Raw genomic sequence first — 22,068 nt, 5'->3', positions numbered from 1 at the left:
AAATCACTAAAATCGGTTCAAAAATAACGAAGTTATGAGCAATATTCCGATAACAACATGATTTGTTCAGAATTTTGAATATATTTCGGATCAAGTCCATGCTCACCATATTCACCATTCATCTTATTTACCCTTAAGAAAAAAATATAACAGTACTTGAAAAGGTACTTATGAATTGTCCCAAAATTGAGGTGACCTACTTCGTTTAGCAGAGGCACACACTATATTATTTCCATCATGTCACAAAGCATAGACACAAACCTTTTATAACAATTATAACACTTATAATTCATACAATTTTTTAATTTTTTTCCTACAGCATATTCAACAGCTGCTTTATTGGCCATTGTCTTTGCTATACCATTTGGTATACGAATGTTGGTACACAAGGACCGAGGGCAATGGGAAGAATTTGGCCCAGCTTTCTATACAGCACATTTAGAACTATTTTTGGGTAACGGTTGTTTAGGTGAGTGAACAAACTAAATTTCCAACTAATGGTGAATAAATAAAATTATTCTTGAAATCGCGTTACAACAGGTGTAGGTGTTATGATGCTGTTAATACTAACCATAGAACGTTACGTGTCAGTGTGTCATCCTAGTTTTACACGACCCGTAATGGGTCCTCCAGGGTAATATACATATATTAAGAGAACATTATGTGATGTAATATTTGTTTATGTAAATATGAGAACTAATGATATTTGTTTATATTTTTGTTATAGACTCATTGTATTCCTAACCACAATGATAACTTTTGTTATCTACCTGCCGAGTGTGTTCCGTGGGGAACTTATTAAATGTGTTTTACAAACAGATGGACGTTTTGTTTATTTTCGTAGAGATAATAATGCATTTTTGAGAACAATATTTTATTCGGTAATAATTTTTTGAAATATTTTAAATAAGGAATTTTAATTGTTTAAAATTTTTCAGTAATTTTTTATTATTTAAACTTTGTATTAATATTTTTTTATTATTTCTTGTCTAGATCTATAAGGTTATGCTGGAAGTGCTATTTAAATTAATACCAACTGTTTTAATAGCTGGTTTGAATTTACGCATTATGATGGTTTATCGTCAAACTTGCGAGAAAAGACGTAAAATGACCTCGTCTAGAGCCTCATATATTAAGGATGCTGAAGAAAGAAGACTATTTTTATTGCTAGGTGAGCATCTGATTGACATAATAATGTTGTTAAATAATTAATATTAATTGTCAAATTTTAGGTAGTACATCTATATTATTTTTGGTGTGTGTCTCACCGATGGCAATTTTACACATGACAATTGCTTCGGAAGTTTTACCCAGTTTTTCATTTCAGGTGAGTTAATAGGGGGGATTTGCAAAATATTGAAAACAAAATAATTGCCACAAATTTACTCTGTGTAATGCAAAGTAAAATGAGTCGCTTTCATGAAGTCCCCAATTAATCCAATGCGGAAGTCAATCGTCACTTTATTGCCCCCATCTAGTTGTGACAATAGACACTTCTTTAACAAGTAGCTTTTTAATCGCCAGAACAGTGGTACATCTAACTGGCAGGTAAAATTAGTAGTTCTGGAATACCAATTCAAAAAGCAGAGAAAGTTTAATTTGAACATAAAGGTATGCATTGTAATCTACGATCTAGAAGTCGATTCTAATACATCGACAGAAGATATCGGATGAAAACAGTCGTCAAACGCTTATCTATTCAATGCTTTTGTGGCGGAGAAAATCATAGTTTTTGGATTGCTATAGGAAACTTAAATTGTTGTCTGAAGGTACCCTTAGTCTACTGGGACTATAAACTGGTGATGTCACTTCACTCCTCGGCTAGTCGTTGGTATGATCTGACATGGGGTCTAACCAGAGGACCACATAATCTGGTACTACGGGTGGCCAGTTGCCCGCAGGACTTGTCCTGGCCTTAGTGGCTGTGGTTTAAACCCAAATTCGCGGGAAGAGTGAGTTGCGGTTAAAGGACTGATGTAAAGTCAATATTTCGGGATAAGTTCGGTGCTGTTGCCGAAACAACAGATATCCCACAGATGAGTGACTGTGGGACTAAGCTTTGGAAATGAGTTGGTGTTGATTGTATATGGTACAGGATGATTGTGGGGTATGCGGGCCTCACCCACCCGTTTACCTAGAACAAGTGTGTCGTATGTTTTTCTCTTATGAATGTGTTGGATGCATGAATGAATGCATGAATGTGCTGGGTTGAATGATGATGGATGAAAGGTATCTCATACAAGTGATACCATAAAATTGTCCTTCCTTGTCCAGATATGTTCAGAGTAAACTCTGTTCATATCAGAATTACAAAGTCTCGGCTTATTTAATTGATTCGTACTTCGGTCTATCGGTTACGTCTCTAGATGCTGTTGCCGACTCAACAGAGGCCATCCCATCTGTGTGGTTGTAAACGGAATTCATGTTTTGCATATTAGAAGTTAAGCAACGGGAAAGCAATAGTCAGAGATTAGATAGCTCAAGTACTTAAGCGAAGTGCACGTATACTGGAGCGGAACTTCCATATACGTAAATTGTCACTTGCGTGTAACAAACACAATGAGGCGGTGGCGAGTTGTCACAAAGCACCACCGATAAATAGGCCAACATGACAGGTGTTCACTTAAAGCACTTCGACATTTCATGTCTCCAACACTGGAGTCTATAATCTGGTACCACTGTATCCAGGAGATCCTGGAATATCAGTTCCAGCCTGGTTGTTGGTGGTGGTTTAATTAAAAATCGCAGGTCGATTATACGGGATAAGTTCTGTGCTGTTTCCGAGACAACAAATAATCCACAGGTGAGAGACTGTTGGACTAAAAGTTAGCAATGAGTATGGATGTAGGGGTATGTGGGTCGGATGTTTTTCTCAATGAGTGTGTTGGATAAACGAGAAGTGTGCTGGGTTGAATAGTGATAATTGTAAGGTATTTTATACATCTATCACCATTAAATTGTTCTTCCTTGCCCGGATAGGTTTTACTCTGTTCATATCAGATTTACCACAGTGTGTTCTGTGAAAGTCAGATCAATACCTCTGCATATTTGATAGGTTTACCTAAATAATAGGAAACTGGAATTTTATCATGAAGCCAGCAAGCAACGTTAGCTTTCCTATTGGATAGTCTCATTCACTTTGAAGCAGTGTATATGAAGTCGAAAGAAAATATGCTTTTCCGGAAACCTTTCGGGTGATAATTTAGTGATGATTTCTCAGGCGAAAAAAAATTCATAGATATATCTCATACTTGTAGATGCAATTCAAATAGAACTTAATTATTTTCTTGCTTTTGAACCCTTCAAACGCTTATAACAAGAGACGTTTATGTTTATATTCACAATAAAATTAGCTTCTTCTTAAATACAAATACTTATTCCTCTTTTGCCCCTACGCCACTGTTCTAACAAAAAATAATGAAATTAACAACACCATTGTAGGTGTGCAAACATGTAAATCTATAATCGTTTTCATTTCCGTCTTTATACAGTTTAAATGGCCGCCTTTCCGCACACGAATACATACATATGAACACGAGAGCAAAAAGTGTAAATGAATTTTTGTCCAAAAATAAACAAGTTCGTGCTATTTTTGGAATAGTTACTGCTTGTTTGATTCTTTTTTGCTGCTACTCTACTACCTTTTCAATTATAATCATTGATGTAACCTTGTAACCTCTTAACCATTCTAGGTTTTTAGAGCATTGGCAAATCTATTGGAGTTGACCAATTATTCCATAACCTTTTACATCTACTGCTTGTTTAGTGAAGATTTTCGTAATACTCTAATGCGTACGATTAAATGGCCCTGGATTAAATCGCAATTGTGTCATCAGGTGGATGAGGTGAGTTAAGGAAACAAAATAAATATATTAAAATTTAAATTTATTATTTTACATTTATTTTCCTTAAGGTCTCTGCCAAGCAAACACCTCTTAATAATTTTGATAAATTAACTTTGCGTAATCATCATATAACCACCACATCGGGCGTATGCACCGGTATTGGCCGTTCCAGTAGCATTTGATGCAAATTTGTTCTAATACTCTAATTAGTTATATTAATTTAAGTTGAAGAAAATAAACTATTTTTTAAAATTCAATACTTATTAAATGCTAAATATAATATTAAAAAAAATACATGTAAAAACTAAATCTGTGTTCATTGTTACAAATTAATATGAAAAGAGTAAAAAAAGAAAATATTTTACAGTAATATTAAAAGAAAGTGAAAAAATGTTTATGTAAGAATACTTAATGAAAATATTTTGGGAATTTACAATTATTTATTAAAATAGCAAGAAAAATTAAAGAAAAACCAACCATATTAAGTATACTATTTATTAATAATTTTAAAAAGTACATTTTATAAAATGTACAAGAAAGAACGGTATGCAAATCGAATAATACTACTCAACAAAATCTTAATTTTTAAAAAACTATTTCAATGTTTTCATCTAGACTTATATAAACTAAGCTGGGGTGGAAATTCAGTCCAGCTCTGGTTCTTGTTCTGTTCTAGTTCTGTTCTAGTGCTGTTCTAGTTCTGTTCTGTTCTAGTTCTGTTCTAGTTCTGTTCTAGTTCTGTTCTAGTTCTGTTCTAGTTCTGTTCTAGTTCTGTTCTAGTTCTGTTCTAGTTCAGTTCTGTTCTAGTTCTAGTTCTGTTCTAGTTCTGTTCTAGTTCTGTTCTAGTTCTGTTCTAGTTCTGTTCTAGTTCTGTTCTAGTTCTGTTCTAGTTCTGTTCTAGTTCTGTTCTAGTTCTGTTCTAGTTCTGTTCTAGTTCTGTTCTAGTTCTGTTCTAGTTCTGTTCTAGTTCTGTTCTAGTTCTGTTCTAGTTCTGTTCTAGTTCTGTTCTAGTTCTGTTCTAGTTCTGTTCTAGTTCTGTTCTAGTTCTGTTCTAGTTCTGTTCTAGTTCTGTTCTGGTTCTGTCTAGTTCTGTTCTGTTCTAGTTCTGTTCTAGTTCTGTTCTAGTTCTGTTAGTTCTGTTCTAGTTCTGTTCTAGTTCTGTTCTAGTTCTGTTCTAGTTCTGTTCTAGTTCTGTTCTAGTTCTGTTCTAGTTCTGTTCTAGTTCTGTTCTAGTTCTGTTCTAGTTCTGTTCTAGTTCTGTTCTAGTTCTGTTCTAGTTCTGTTCTAGTTCTGTTCTAGTTCTGTTCTAGTTCTGTTCTAGTTCTGTTCTAGTTCTGTTCTAGTTCTGTTCTAGTTCTGTTCTAGTTCTGTTCTAGTTCTGTTCTAGTTCTGTTCTAGTTCTGTTCTAGTTCTGTTCTAGTTCTGTTCTAGTTCTGTTCTAGTTCTGTTCTAGTTCTGTTCTAGTTCTGTTCTAGTTCTGTTCTAGTTCTGTTCTAGTTCTGTTCTAGTTCTGTTCTAGTTCTGTTCTAGTTCTGTTCTAGTTCTGTTCTAGTTCTGTTCTAGTTCTGTTCTAGTTCTGTTCTAGTTCTGTTCTAGTTCTGTTCTAGTTCTGTTCTAGTTCTGTTCTAGTTCTGTTCTAGTTCTGTTCTAGTTCTGTTCTAGTTCTGTTCTAGTTCTGTTCTAGTTCTGTTCTAGTTCTGTTCTAGTTCTGTTCTAGTTCTGTTCTAGTTCTGTTCTAGTTCTGTTCTAGTTCTGTTCTAGTTCTGTTCTAGTTCTGTTCTAGTTCTGTTCTAGTTCTGTTCTAGTTCTGTTCTAGTTCTGTTCTAGTTCTGTTCTAGTTCTGTTCTGTTCTGTTCTAGTTCTGTTCTAGTTCTGTTCTAGTTCTCTTCTAGTTCTGTTCTAGTTCTGTTCTAGTTCTGTTCTAGTTCTGTTCTAGTTCTGTTCTAGTTCTGTTCTAGTTCTGTTCAAATTCTGTTCTAGCTCTAGTAACCAGAACCATAAAAATTGGTTGGTCAAGAAATTCTGTTGCAACATCTAATAAATTTTGCCGTGTAGAAGCTCCGCGACGATATTGTTGAGTAGTTATATTCAAATGTAAAATTTGCTCATGTATTTAATTAAATGTTTTTGTAAATTATATTTATATATACAAACAATATATAAAAATAATTAATTAATAAAAATAATAAAAAATAATAAATTGGTGTTTTATTATACATGTAAACATGTATAAAATGCAGTCAACAGATGCCTGAAATAAAACAATTTTTTGTTTGTGAACAAATATTTATGAAGAAAAATTAAAAAAATATGTACTTTATTAAGCAACCACTTTATTTAGTAAAAAAACAACTTGAAAAAATTTAAAAATATTTTTTTAGTAGTAAGAAAATAAAAACTGCATTTTCGTCTGACGAATATAAGATTAATTAAAACTTTTTATAGATTTTAAGTGTTGAATTTTTGTTGTTCAATTTTAGTTTATCACAATTTATCGTTTCAGGAATTTTAATTATTTCATTAATTACACATATACAATACACAGCACATTTCAAGTTATACATATTTTATTGTAACATTAACTGCCAAATTACTTATCTGATTAAATTTAATTAAGTTAACAGAAATATATGAAATTGTTTTTAAACCAAAGTTCGTTTTATTAGGTTTACTTTTTTAATTAAATACCAAATAACTGGTGTAATATGTAGTAGCGTTTGATTTGGCGTTTAAAATGGTTTTCGTTGAATAAAACTAAAAAGAACAAAACATGTTCTTGCAAAAAATAAAATAAAAATATGTTGTTCTAAATATATTAGAGAAATTAAATTGATCTTTAACTTCTAACATTCAGCATTTTACACTTGTTTTTTTTAATTTTCACTTAAATATGCATGCATGTTATTTGGTAAATCATATTATAAAATTTAAGTTGTTTTCTATAACCCACATTTTACAATAAAACAATTAACTTTAATAATAAATAATAACATACATACATAGTATTACTAAATATACCATTTACTTTATGCAAATTGTTAAAAAAATAATGAAAGTAAAACTGTTGAATAAAGTACCTATAGAAAAAACAATAATATTTGAAAATAAAACAAAGAATAAACAATAGTATTTAATTACCTACATAAATATATTATTAAATTTAAAACATAAATAAATAATAAAATTGAAATCCTAGCAAAAAAATCAAAAATATATTTAAAACTTAAGTGAAAATATTACCAATACCAGAAAAAAGCGTAAATATTTCTAAAAAAGAAAAGAAAATATTAAAAAATAAAACCAGCAGTAATAAAACCCAAGAATAAAATTCTGATAGATATTGCATGTGTTGATGCGAGGAAAACTTTTGAAGAGGACATCATTTGTATTAAATTTATTTTCACTTATTTGAATGACGTTTTTTCTATTTTCAGTTTAGTTCTAGTTCGAAGTCAGTTCAAGTTAATTTCTAGGTCGAAGTCTGTTCAAGTTCAGTTCTAGTTCAGTTCTAGTTCAGTTCTACTTCAGTTCTAGTTCAGTTCTAGTTCAGTTCTAGTTCAGTTCTAGTTCAGTTCTAGTTCAGTTCTAGTTCAGTTCTAGTTCAGTTCTGGTTCAGTTCTAGTTCAGTTCTAGTTCAGTTCTAGTTCAGTTCTAGTTCAGTTCTAGTTCAGTTCTAGTTCAGTTCTAGTTCAGTTCTAGTTCAGTTCTAGTTCAGTTCTAGTTCAGTTCTAGTTCAGTTCTAGTTCAGTTCTAGTTCAGTTCTAGTTCAGTTCTAGTTCAGTTCTAGTTCAGTTCTAGTTCAGTTCTAGTTCAGTTCTAGTTCAGTTCTAGTTCAGTTCTAGTTCAGTTCTAGTTCAGTTCTAGTTCAGTTCTAGTTCAGTTCTAGTTCAGTTCTAGTTCAGTTCTAGTTCAGTTCTAGTTCAGTTCTAGTTCAGTTCTAGTTCAGTTCTAGTTCAGTTCTAGTTCAGTTCTAGTTCAGTTCTAGTTCAGTTCTAGTTCAGTTCTAGTTCAGTTCTAGTTCAGTTCTAGTTCAGTTCTAGTTCAGTTCTAGTTCAGTTCTAGTTCAGTTCTAGTTCAGTTCTAGTTCAGTTCTAGTTCAGTTCTAGTTCAGTTCTAGTTCAGTTCTAGTTCAGTTCTAGTTCTAGTTCAGTTCTAGTTCAGTTCTAGTTCAGTTCTAGTTCAGTTCTAGTTCAGTTCTAGTTCAGTTCTAGTTCAGTTCTAGTTCAGTTCTAGTTCAGTTCTAGTTCAGTTCTAGTTCAGTTCTAGTTCAGTTCTAGTTCAGTTCTAGTTCAGTTCTGGTTCAGTTCTAGTTCAGTTCTAGTTCAGTTCTTGTTCAATTTCCATTCTAGTTCAATTCTTGTTATCATCGCCGATATCAAGCAGAAGTGTAAAGTCCAAATGATCAAGAAATATGTCCGAACTATACATGTGCCAAATATTGAAATTTCTATTATAATTAATTAAAACAACATGGTCAAATTTGACATATTGCATTCAATAAACATCAAATCCTCAACAAAAGTTTTTCTTCGCCTCTTGCAAACATCAAATAATATTTTAAATCAATACAAGCTAAAAATATACACATTTTAATAAAAAAAAAACAAAACAAACATAAAGTTCAAATGTAAAACAAAACAAAAATTACCAACATTAAAATTCCAATAATGAGGAAAACAAACTTAAAATAAAATCTTCAAAAACGCCCCCAAAAAATGGAACATACAAAGTTCAAAAAAATCACTCTGTCTAATTTGATAATTTTTTTAGATATTCAAGTTTTTTTAAGAAATGTATTTATATTTATTTGTTTGAACAAGAACCGTTTCTTTTTTTATTTTTAAACTTCCTGTGTTGAACGAGCGCAAAGAAGTTCCAGAGTTCTGCATTCTGAACCGAAATAAAAACATCAAGTGAAAAATGTTTTGTAATTATTTTACCACATGGACATTTTAATGTTTTAATGTATTGTGTATTTTTAACTTAATATTTTTATATACGTTTTCATTATAAATTTAGTTCCCTTTAAGAGGAAAAAGCAAAATGTTTAAAAAAATCTATAGATATAAATAACATTTTCATTTAACTATAAAAAGAAATGCTAAAAATATCTAAGTGAATAGTATATTTATGATAAAAAAATCATGAAACCGATAAGAGACACAAATAAAAATACTATAATGTATTTATAAATAAAATACTTTTATTCAAATCATTTAAAATTTTATGGTTTTTTCATTTTTTTCGAAATAAAGTTATGACAAAGAAAAACATTTACAAAATTAGTTTGTTTTATTTATATTTAAAATTTTATTTACAGGTAAATAAAATTAGATATATTTTAGTTTAAAAGCTAATGGAAGATTTCGTTAAATACTTAAAAATTGTATACAAGAAATTATAAAAAATAATCTTTGGAAATTTGTTATTAGTAGTAGTTTTATATTCTAAATAATAATTTCGACTATTTGAGATCATCTCAAAATGTCTTTTAATTAAAGCTTTTTTTTTGTTGATAAATTAAATATAAATTTGGTATATCACTATGATGAAACAATTAAATTTTTTATTGTTTTTTGTTGGGTGGCAACAATCACCAGGGTCTCCAAACTTGTGAGTTATTTAAAGCTTGAGGCTCAAAAGCTCCATTTTCACGTAAACGTTTGCGTTCAAATATTTGTCGACGAATTTTTAATAAAATATCACGTTTACCCTGATTTTGTGGTTGATGTTGGTGGTGTTGTTGTTGCTGCTGTTGCTGATGGTGTTGGTAGTTAAAAATCTGCTGCTGCTGTTGTTGCTGTTGATGATGTTGTAAAGCACATGAGGTGACTGATGTTGTGGTATTTGATGAAATATTTAATGAATTTATATCAGGTGATAAACGTGTCGATAAAACTGTTGATGTTTTTTCTTCTTCACATTCATCATCTTCTTCATCTGTAAAATTTCTTTGTTGCTGCTGTTGCTGGTGTTGTAGTCTTTGTTTGTTTAGCAAAGGTAATGCTTCATTTTGATAAAAATCAACTTCATCGTCTTCGTTATCATTGTATTCATCCATGGCTTCAAATTGAAATTGTGTTTGTTTGGATTTTGTGAGTTTTTTGGGTGATTGTTGTTGTTTGTAGAGATTTTTCTAAATAATGAAATGATGAAAGCGGTAATGAGTTTCTGGTGCAAATTAATTAAATTAAGAGCTTAAGCGTTAATGGTTTGTTTGTCGATGATGTCAAGTTAAGTCGGGTATTTATGAACGTTTTTAGAGTTTCTTTGATGTTGGTTTTTTATTTAAATTGTTTCTTAAATTTGAATTATATAAATTGAAGTAGTTGAATGAAGTCTTTCCATCGACTGTACTATGTTATATCTTTAAGTTTGGCAACACTGTCGTAAAGTCACATGCAATCGTCATATGCAGAATATGGAAATTATGGAGTGTATTTCTGATAGAAAGATTCATTGATCATAATCGTCCTGATGCGATTGAAAGTAGATTTTGCTGAATGCAAATTGTCTGCTAAGATCAGGAGCCCATAAGTCAGAGTCGTAGATGGTTTGGCGATCTACAGCAAATCGGGAATCAAAATTAATCGGGAATTAAATATTTTTGAACATTGCGATTGGTTAAGATCGTGAATCTGGTTTTCTAAAGCTTTGAAGTTGTAGTTGAGGTAGATTTAAAGAAAATTACGGATGCAAGGTAAAAGTCAAGGATTCATAAAGCTTTCAAAAAAGCTCAGTATGTAAAATTAAAGTTTCCGGTTTACTAAGTCTACCAAAGAGAACTGAAGAGAAATTCAAATCAAATTAATGTTTGAAAGCTTTTAACAATATCAGTTTATAAGAGAAAATTGTTCATTAAATAAGCTTTCGACTTGATTGATATTTTAAAGCTTTTAACTAAATTCCTTAAGCTTTGCATAAAAACTTTGTATAAGTGATCAATTTTTCAATATTTTATTACAAAATAATTCGTTTTTTGAAAAAAATTCCTAGATTTTATCTTGGGTCCTATATTTGAACTTTAAGTATCTTTTAAACTTACATTTCTTTTCGATTTTTCTGCCAAAAATTTACACAGCTGTATAATATGTTCAGCCGTAAATTGTTTATCCAAATTTGAATCCATATTTTTATTACTTAAAACTTCTACTGATGAATCCTCTGCAACTGATTCCGTAGAATCGATGATATTGCCCTCTATAGTAATTAAACGATTGCGATCACTTTTCACATTAACATTAGTATGAGTGTTACTCAAATCCGTAGATAAATTTCTATGTTTCATTAATTTATACATAATACCCATTTGGTAAAAAATTTAAAATTTTTTTTTTTTTTTGGTAAAATTAAAATTTCACTTGTTTGGTTTAAATCAACAGCACTTTTATTCTATTTAACTAACAATTTCTCTTTTTTTCTAAAGTAATATTTCTTTTCTTTCAATTTATATTTTCTTTTTAAGAAATAAATTTTTGTTCCTTGTTGTGATGTTTACTCCTTCACTTGCCGTTTTATTATGATCATGTGATGTTTGTTTCATACGTCTTTATACTCAATGTTACATGTGTTTCTTTAACACCAAAAATGTTTTGTGTATTCTATCTTGCACTGACTGCTGCTGCACAATTTTCAATATCTTTACAATTTTTATCTGAAAATAAATTTCCCGCTTAAAATATGTTTTTAACTCCACTCCAATTCTATATAGAGAGTGTGTGTTCTTTTTTTGGAATAAAATGCTTCTTTTTTTATCATGTGTGTGAAAGTATTTAGTTTAGTTTGTTGGTTCTGGTTTATTTTTGGTTGCAGTTTTCATAATGTTGTTGCTGCTTGTGATTGCCATCATTGTTGGGAAACAAACCATGGAAACACATGTTTATTCTGTGTTCTGTTTATAAGGCTAAAAATAAACAAACTATTCATCGTAGAAATAATAAAAACATAATAATTTATAGTGCCACCATTAAAATTAATAATATGAAAATATTTATTTTTCTAATCCACTTTTGGTAATACTAGAATTTAAGCGAATTTTTAATACCCATATTAAAATTTCAATTTAATATAATTCATTATTAATTGGGTTATGTATTTAAGAGCTTAATGGTGTTATTGAGTAACTTAATAGCGATAAACTGGGATTTACTACATTCGCGTTATTATATTGGATTATAACAGTTAATTTTCAACACTTAATATTGTCGCAATTGTTTGCATTAATTGCATTCATTTAAATTGCAATGAGTGCATATTTTAAACAAATATTTATTATTTAAAATTTTCTACTATATATACTGTTCAGTTCAGCGAAATATATCGACTCAAATAAATATATTGTGTCGACTTCAATGGTTCTCGGTAATATATGAAATAATTTTGGAATCAAATTTTCCATTGATATTTTCTTATAATGAAAATATGTATATAACAAGAGTGTTCTTATTTCTTACCCCGATATCTTTTAAATTTTAAATCAAGTTTTTTATAAAACTTTCGTATTCCCAAACCAACTCAACAAAGTGTCTTCTAAGTTAGGATAGGAGAAAAATGCGATTGAGAAGACATTTCCATCCTAATAGTTTACATATGTAGATGCGAGAATAACCGGATCCCAAATGGTCAATTAAGATACATATAAAATTATGGCTTTCCCAATTTGGGCGATCTTGTGAATCCTGTGCTAACCGTGATATTGACATAGACCAATCAGCAGAATTCCGTTTCTTAGAGACTCTAAATTTTCGATCATATTCCATTCCATGGGGAATATGAATATAATTCCATGAAAAACTTAATAGTTTCATCATTTCCTATTCGAGAATGTTTCGTCTAAATTGGTTCAGGAAGTGAATGCATTGTGTTCTTTGGTACGATTAGTCTCGACATAAAATATAATTTGCTCTACTACAGGCTTGTAGGACCATACATAATTGTGAGAGATGAAAATTTATGTTTCCTTATATAGATTACGTAATGGGTAACTAGTTGATCCATAATCTCGAGATATTAAAATAGAATTATAATTACTGAAAGCACACTTTCCAGTGTACTTTGGGTACATTTCTTAAGTGTTAATAATGGATCAGCCGAATTTCGTTTCTTTTGACTCCAAATTATCCATCATATTCCATACCGTGGGGAATATGAATATAATTCGTGAAAAAACTTCAGTTCTTTCTAGTTTCTTTATTTCTTATACGAGAATCTTTCGTCTAAATCGGTTCTGGAAGTGAATGCATTGTGTTCTTTGGTACGATTTGTCTCGACATAAAATTTGCTCTACTACATAATTCTGAGAGCTGAACATTTCGGATTCCTTATATGGGTGATGTAATGGGTAAATGGTTGATCAATAAGCGGACTCAATTTTATTCAAAAGATTATATAGCATCTTCTCCCATTTATGTGAATGATCGCTCTTTATTTATCTAATAAGTTATGATAATAAATCGTGATGGATCTAACAATCTTTTTTCTAGCATGTTGACTTGATCCTCATTAAATGAAGTGGGTAGAAATATTTTCAACTGAATTCATACCGATTCAACTAGATTACACCTTATCCTCGAGATACTATGTAAATCGGTTACAAAAGTTGTTATCGCACTTCCTAGAGTGAAGGAATTTGTTAGCCTTCTCTGAGTAAGGCTGGTTATAAAAATATATCTATTTAAGTATCTTCTTAGTTGTTCACTTTTTTCAGTTATACCAAATAAGTACAAATAGTCTTAACAACTATAGTTTTCCAGATTTTCAAATATAAACAATATATAATTTTTCATATTTTTTCAGTGATTCATTTTTTAAAAAACTTCAAGTTATGTTTATGTCCCCTTTTATAACCCATTAAACAACAACAAAAACCCAGAAATCTTAGCAGCTCGATTTTTCAAATAAGTAATTCTCATCTTCAAACGAACAAAATAATTAACATATGGTTGAAATCAACTAAATAAACTAATAAAGAAAAGTGTACAAAACGAAGCATTGTGTGGGAAAAGAATTTCCACGAATTAATATTAAACAATTATACCCAGCAACAACAATAAACTGATAATAAAAGACAAGACTAAACAGCAATCTCAACATACAAATGCGCTTCATATAAGATTTTATGCACTGACAGCTTAAAAATGTTTCATTAAAAATCAAAAAATAACAACAACGACAACGACAAGAAAAAAAGGATACAATACTGCAGTTAATTGACAGACTTAAAACGCCCTTTAAACCCACTAGACACGCACAAGTACTTCAAGTATCACATACAAACATAACAACTACAACAACAAGAAGAACAAACAACAACCAGCGCTTATCTTAAAGTGTTAAAAGAACATTTAAACGAAAAGACAACAAAAAACTCAGATTGTTCTTTATGGACAAAAAGAGGAAAAATAAACAATTTATGGAAATTGAAAAACGAAAGTCATAAAATATCGCCAAAGATAAATAATACGAGTAATAAAAGAACAACAACAACAAATACAACATATAATGAATTGAAATGACAAGTAAAACTAGCTGAATGTATTTTGAAATAATATCAATATTTTTTTTTAAATGAATTTGAGATCTGAGCCTGAATTTGTGTAAGTATGTGTAAGTAAATAGTTAAAGGATAAGGCGACTTTAAGATTCACTATATTCAAAAAACTCTTTTAATGGAGGGGGAAGAATGCGAAAAAAAAATTTTCGACAATTTCTTTTTTTCGAAAGACAGCATTTTTATCTGACCTGAAGACAAAGAGAACTTATTAGACGAAGGCAAATTATTCTAAATTCTGTAGATTATAAAGTTAACTTTTATGAAATTCATAGTGGTTGGCACTATAAGCAAATTGGTTGTGGTTGGACCCAAATCGCGGGAAGATATTGAGGTATAAGACAACAGACCCTCAGAAGATTGACTATGGGCTTGAATGTTGGAAATTATTTTATAGCTAATGAGTGGTATTCGAGATATGTACACCCTTAATGAATGAATGTGTCAGATGTTTTACCCTTGAAAGAGTTGTATGGTGGTTGAATGGTAATGGATATATTGTATCCTACTCAAGTGTTATCAATAAAATATCTTCTTTGTCCTGATATATAAATACAAGACTTACTGCAATGTGTCACCTGTGAGTAAGAACGTGTCTTTGCTTATTTGATGGAAATATACTTCGGTCAACCGATCAGATTTTTAGGTTATGTTCCCAAATTAAAAGAGGCTTTTATAAGGAATAAAGTTGCATGATTGTGAACAAAAGTGAGTTCTGAAGCATCATTGAAATAGCGGTTATATCAAAAGTACTCGTACAAAGTGCTTGTACATGGTCCACCTCTGGACTGATAGACTAGAGTAAGTTCGCACATGTATAAAACGTAACTGTTTTCTCAGCCCCTCTCTCTCTGTCAAATTCCCTAATATGTCGTATATAAGAGAGCTAGGGTCGAGACTTGATTAACTTTAGTTTCTTCTGCTAGTTTTCAATTATTTGGGACTAAGACTAAGTAAATTCATCATGATCATGTTATTCAACGTTTAAAGGAGAAAAGGGGTGCTACCAATGTCTCTACACTACCGGGACTATAAACTGGTGATGATCAAATGTATTCTCGGCATTTTCTGGGAATGATTTGGTATGGTGCTCTGGACCAGATAATCTGGTACTACAGGTGGTCCTTTGCCCGCAGTACTTTGTCCTGGATAGCCAGTTGCTTGAGGTTCCTTTGTAGTTTAAACCCAAATTCGCGGGAAAGGACGCTTGGTTATAGGATTGGTACATGGTGAAATATAATTTTCGTGATAAGTTTATGTTACCGCTCCTTGTTTCTAAGAGCGTTACAATCTATAGGATAAGGCTGTGGATTAACGAAATTTTGGATTTGAACTGATAATGCAAATATTGTGTATGAGTTGGTATGCGATGTAACATTGAATACTTATATGTGATAGATCACAGGGATTCTGAGTATTTTTGAGGTGTGACGGATGGAGTGAGATGTTAGGAGGAGATGAGTGTTAATACCATAATCTTTAATTTATCGGCGATTTTCCTTAATGGTTGAGTTTTTTGAAGTTTACACTAGAACATGCTCAACTTATCACATCAGGGCCTTGTGGCCACTGAAATAAGTATTGTCAATAGGTCCTGTTGCATCAGAGCCATCTCAGTAGTGTGGTTGTGGACTTTAGAAGATTAAGGAATGCACTGGAGTGAGTGCTTAGATGATGAGAATATTATAGGGAAATAAGCACTCCTTATGACATCAATAGCGTTTGATGTTGGGTACTCCAATTCTATTGACTCTAAACTAATTATTTTTGTTCTTTGTAGGGGTTTTTTATTGTACTGGACTTATGATGCTTGCCATTCCTCAACGGGGCTACTATGGCAAGAGTGCTCGTACCTAGACAAGCAAAACCATATACAAGTAAAATATACAAAGGAGCGGTAGTGAGTCGTCAAAGAATTTCGCCCTGTGAATGAAAAAGACAACAGTGATATAAGGCCATCAAGGCAAGTGTTTATGTAAAGTACTTCGACATCTTGTATAGTCGTCAAGTAACAAATTCAGCCAGTAGATGTATGTACTCTACCTAAAGGACAATTATTATTATTATATTATGAGGTCCTGCGGAACGAGCTATTTTGATATACCTTGAGCCTCCATTTAAAGCGCTTTATAGTTTTAGAGAATTATTATAATCGGAATAACAGGGGAGTAAGGCCGCATTTATTGCTTAAACTACTGCCAGTTCTCTAAATTTAAAGCACGAAACAAGGAATAATCAATAGTTTATAGAAAGCCCAATACCGCTGGAGAAGTTTGATACCTAAATGTTTTTTTATTTATAATTATGAAATATTTACTTCATTTTCGAACACGTTCTTTAATATTAATAAAAAACCAATTCTAAGTAAATACAATCAGTTTGTAGGGTACTAATAAAATATGCACCAGAAAACATACAAATATGAACAATATTAATGGGTGTGTGTATTATTAAAGCGTAGAATTTCCTTTACAACATGTGTTAAATATTCCCATGTTACTAAAAATAAAACTTCCCAAAATTCAATTTACTCGCACAGAAAATAACATATTTATGATTCTTTTCTTTTTGGATTTTTTCTTTTGCTTTCGTTTCCCCAAAAATCAGAAAAATGCACATATAAAAATTCTTTACAAACATTTTTGTATACGAATAAATATTTGAAATACAACTACAGAATCATTATATGAAAAGGAAAAAAAACAGCTTGTAGGTTCAAGTGCATTTTCGTTGTATTATTTTGCTCTGTACTTTAATGCAGAGTACTATGAGTTTTATGAGAACAAGCATCAGTTAACCAATAGTTATGCAGGGAGTTGATGTATCCTTTTAAGTCGACCTGAATTTATTTTTTATTGGGACATTTGACAAGTTTGCTTGAGTGGTGAGAGGAAGGAAGTCATTACTTTAGTGTCCCTAAGTAATCTAGAGAGTAGACACTATGTAAGTTTTCTTAGTTATAAAGTAGTTATTTTACCCATCAGAAGTAATCTATAGCAAATTCAATTGTTCCATCGGAGCTCCCAAATAATACGTAAAATAACTAGTTCGGGACAGTTACATTGAATTGCAGGAATTAACTATGTACTTACAAATACATTCATAAATACAATTGTGTGTATTTTTTAGAAATTGTTTGTGTATTTTTCTGAAGGGTTTACACATTCTATATGAACTTCCTATGCCAGTCTGAAAATTAATCTTCAGTCAATTTGAGTTACGTACACAATTCAAAAACTAAATTATTACACAAACTAGTTAATTAGTATATTAAGTATATGTGGGGAAGGTGAAATACTAGAAACATCCGCGTCCCATATTTTGTTATGATAATTGGCATCTCTTTTCATCACTGATAAATTATTGGAATGGACAATGCAAAAAGGATCTGTCAAGGCTGGGTCGCCTGTCTGACATTACCCTTGTTTGGGTCAATGCGCATAGGGACTAACTACTACGGTAATGAACAATCAGATGAGCTTGCCAAAACGAGATCTGTTCTTCATATTTTCAACGCCGTTTCAGTAGCAACTCCGTTAGGTTTTGTCAAGAGCGATATCCTCAGATTCTTTCCTCAAAAGGCTGAAAATAGGTGGAAGACCCTAGACACATATAAAGGGGCCATAAAATGAAGTAGGCGGGACATATCGAAACTGATAGCAGATATCACTGGGTGACGTGCATGTCGGTTTGGACTCCCCTTCAACGATCATTGTCGCAGTTGAAAATACGGGGAATAGGAAGAAACGGCCTTCCATCTTCTCTGTGAATGCCCTGCTTTGGCCGTAAAGAGAAACTGCTTTCTTTGCAGTTACTTCATATCTTATCTTGGTGGAATTTCTGGGTCTAAGCTTAATGATATCCTCAGATTTATCACAGTTCGCGTGCACTGAACTACCACGGAACTACCAACCATTGGAATCATCCAGGTCCAATGTTATTCGTTACATATTTTAAACGATCTGTTTATAACAGATAAAGAAGTTAGTGTTTTAGCAAAAATTCGAACTGACAATAAATATCAATTGATTAGATAGTCATCTTTTTATAAAATAATTTTCAGTCTATCCTCGTAAGTATGTTTGTATGAATAATTGAAAGACAAACTATATGTGTATGCGAATGCACTTATGGTGCAGTAAAATCATTATTAGATCGTCATAAAAACGAGAGCGCGCAAAGTGTCTTCCCAGGCGCTATTTATAGTAACACACAAGTAGTAGAGTGTAATAACTATACCAAATCAGAGGCGGTAAAGTAATAACATATGTGTTTTTGTATTTGTTGTTTCTGTATAGCATAATATATATTCTTTTCTATTTTCCCAAAAAATTTATTTATGTGTTTTCCTAATAAAATTTTAATAACTGCGTATTTTATATGTGTTCATTTCGTATACATTGAAATGTAGTTCTAGTGAAATTTTTAATTGGGGTAATAGAAAGGGCGCTTCATTATAAAAACGCATAAAAAACTAAAATGAAAAAAAAAAATATGGAAATAGGAAAACAAACTAATTAATTTTCAAAAGTTTTGAAACATTTGTAAAGGGATAAATGGGGTGTTAGGAAAAGTTTATGAATTTGTTGTTCATCACTGCAGATTGAATGAGTGAACAGAAAAAGAGTCCTTAACGAGTTATTCATGAAGGTGTAATCCTAGTCGAAACTAGTTTTACAGGCGTTTGGGTTTTACTGAAAAAGAAAAGCAATTTGGCTATTGAGGATGATTTTTTTTGTATTGATTAGGGTATAAATTAGGTATTTATGCACTACATAATGATTTATAGCTTATTAGTTTTAGAACTATGTAGAAAAACAATTTAATTGGAGGATGGATATTAATAAATTCAATAGGAAATAATGAAATAGATAAACAAGTAAGAAATTAAAGTCGGGCGAGGTCTACCATATAATACCCTACACCTGTTACAAAAACAAAATGTGATTTAGCTTTCATAATAAAGCACTTAAGTTGAATTGTACCATGTCTCAGATACAGTTAAGCCATTAATTGTTGAATAAAATTGTGGGCATTTTGAAGGGGGCTCTGTATAGGGGCTATGATCAAATGAGACCCTATAATTATAAAATTCATGAGAGTCATCAAGGCTAGTATAGAACTTGGTTTTGCAGCTTTTTGTCGAGATACGATTATATTAAACATAATTGTGAACTTGAAAGCCCTATTCGTCGGGTTCAGTTGTATGGGGGCTAGGTGAAATCAAGGACCGATGTTAACCATTTTCAATAGGCTTCGACTCCGGTACCATAGACGATTATAGACTAGACTATAGACTAGCCAAATTTCATTGAATTATTATCAAAATTGCGAAATGTAGTTTTTTACAAGGTTTACAAGTCCTATTCAGGGGTTCAGTTGTATGGGGGCTAGGTGAAATAACCATTTTCAATAGGCTTCGTCCCTGGGACAATAGAAGACAAATTTCATTGAATTATCTTCAAAATTGCGATTAGTAGTTTGATTAAAAGATTTACATCGATGGACGGACATAGCTAAATCGACTCAGAAAATGATTCTAAGCCCACTAAAGTGGTGTAGGGTATGAGAAATGTGGGTACATATTAAAAAGTTTAACAGTTAAATTTAAAGTAAATATTTAAAAAACCAAGTCAAACTTTTCAAGCTTCTAATAAAAAATCAACATTTTGTGAATTTTTTTACAATTCTTTATTTTATAATAAAATACGATTATCTAATGAAAATACGATTATCTAATGAAAATACGATTTTCTAGTGAAAATACTATTTTCTAGTGAAAATACGATTTTCTAGTGAAAATACGATTTTCTAGTGAAAATACGATTTTCTAGTGAAAATACGATTTTCTAGTGAAAATACGATTTTCTAGTAAAAATACGATTTTCCACTGAAAATACGATTTTTCACTGAAAATACGATTTTCTACTGAAAATACGATTTTCTAGTGAAAATACGAATTTCTAGTACATATACAAAATCAACATTTTGCGAATTTTTTTACAATTCTTTATTTTTTAATGAAAATACGATTTTCTAATGAAAATGCGATTTTCTAGTGAAAATACGATTTTCTAGTGAAAATGCGATTTTTAAGTGAAAATACGATTTTCCAATGAAAATACGATTTTCCAATGAAAATACGATTTTCCAATGAAAATACGATTTTCCAATGAAAATACGATTTTCCAATGAAAATACGATTTTCTAGTGAAAATACGATTTTCTAGTGAAAATACGATTTTCTAGTGAAAATACGATTTTCTAGTGAAAATACGATTTTCTAGTGAAAATACGATTTTCTAGTGAAAATACGAATTTCTAGTGAAAATACGATTTTCTAGTGAAAATACGATTTTCTAGTGAAAATATAAATTTCTAGTGAAAATACGATTTTCTACTGAAAATACGTTTTTCCAGTGAAAATACGATTTTCCACTGAAAATACTTTTTTGAAAATAAGGTTTTTTAGTGAAAATTCTAGTGAAAAAAAACGGGTGCCCAGAGAAAGTTAGTTTTTATAGTGAAAAAGTGGCAGGTATAGGGGGTAATACTTACACAAAGTAATTAATTACATTTACAATTACAAATACTTGTTATTGTATTTGAGGTTTTTAATCAATTACAATTACTTGTAATTGTAATTAAAGTTTTGTCAATTACAATTAGTTGTAATTGTAATTGAAGTTTCCAATTAAAATTACTTATAATTGTCAGTAGGTATTACAAATTACATGTTCCTTCACAATTACAAGGTAGAGCTTCAATTAACCCTCAACCCTGAAACGCGGTTATCCAGTTAAATTTGTTAGTGAAAACTAAATTTTTAAGTAAAAATTACTTTTTTTTAAGAAAATTAATTCTAGTCAAAATTAAATAACGAATCGTTGATATTTTTAGAGTAAACATAATAGAAAAACACAATCACTGTTATAAGCAGATCTATGTATATGAATTTTGGAATGTTTTATAAGAAACTATAAATATTTATATTTATTATACAGAAAAACCCTATTTTCACCAAAAATTTTATTTCTTTATAAAAGTAAAACTTTAATTAAAATTCCTCGGAAAACCAAAAATATCATCAACATTTAATCTGAACACTGCACATTTTAATTACTTCAGATGATACTGTACTTTAGGAAGACCAAAAGAAATAACTAAAAAAGAAATACCATTGCATTAATGTTCATAACAAAACGAATTATTTCTTTCTCTCTATAAAAAATATCTTTTCATAACAATAACAGACAAATGCAAATGCACATTTTAATTTTAGAAAAAAAAAAAACTTAAAGCCAACATCATGTTTTCCATGGAACTCGAAAACTAAACAATAGAAAACCGAAAACATTAAAACAATATCCAAACATAATTTCAATATAATTTATCATTAATGTTTTCTAAACAAAATTTAAATTAATTTCAAATTTATATTTAGATGTGATGCCAGGCAGGCAGTCAGTCAGTCAGCCGCAATGCCCAGTGCATTTTTGATACAGATTCCAAGATGTTTGTTGTGTTTTGAATATGTACGTGCCCAGAAAGGGAAAAAATGTTGCAAGGAGAACAAACAGAAAAAAAAAACATTGAAATTATACTAAAAATAATTTTAATTTATAAGTATGTTTACTAAAAAAATATGTAAAATAAACATTCCATAAAACAAAT

At 30.7% G+C, this 22,068-nt stretch overlaps 2 protein-coding genes across 2 annotated transcripts; one reads left to right on the top strand and one right to left on the bottom strand.

Moving 5' to 3' along the window:
- Nucleotides 1-319: 319 nt before the first annotated feature.
- On the top strand, nt 320-4,316 carry LOC119609677 (probable G-protein coupled receptor B0563.6; the record flags this gene model as incomplete). The annotated part of the gene is made up of 7 exons (XM_037964548.1): nt 320-469; nt 541-634; nt 728-881; nt 994-1,171; nt 1,233-1,327; nt 3,693-3,845; nt 3,914-4,316. Coding segments are annotated over 7 exons (938 nt in total), but the record flags the coding sequence as incomplete, so codon positions are not given.
- A 5,122-nt stretch (nt 4,317-9,438) lies between these two features.
- On the bottom strand, nt 9,439-11,154 carry LOC119609679 (ras-interacting protein RIP3-like). Its single transcript, XM_037964550.1, has 2 exons — nt 10,891-11,154; nt 9,439-9,981 (listed from the first exon to the last, which is right to left on the bottom strand). Exons 1-2 carry the CDS (start codon nt 11,152-11,154, stop codon nt 9,439-9,441), a joined length of 807 nt encoding a protein of 268 aa, XP_037820478.1.
- Nucleotides 11,155-22,068: the final 10,914 nt, after the last annotated feature.

Source organism: Lucilia sericata, unplaced genomic scaffold (assembly GCF_015586225.1).
Source record: "Lucilia sericata isolate MDLA Ls3-8-SP2 unplaced genomic scaffold, ASM1558622v1 Contig001034F_arrow, whole genome shotgun sequence".
NCBI lineage: Eukaryota > Metazoa > Arthropoda > Insecta > Diptera > Calliphoridae > Lucilia > Lucilia sericata.
The sequence above is the reverse complement of the archived record's forward strand: the minus strand, read 5'-3'. Positions and strand labels throughout refer to the sequence as shown.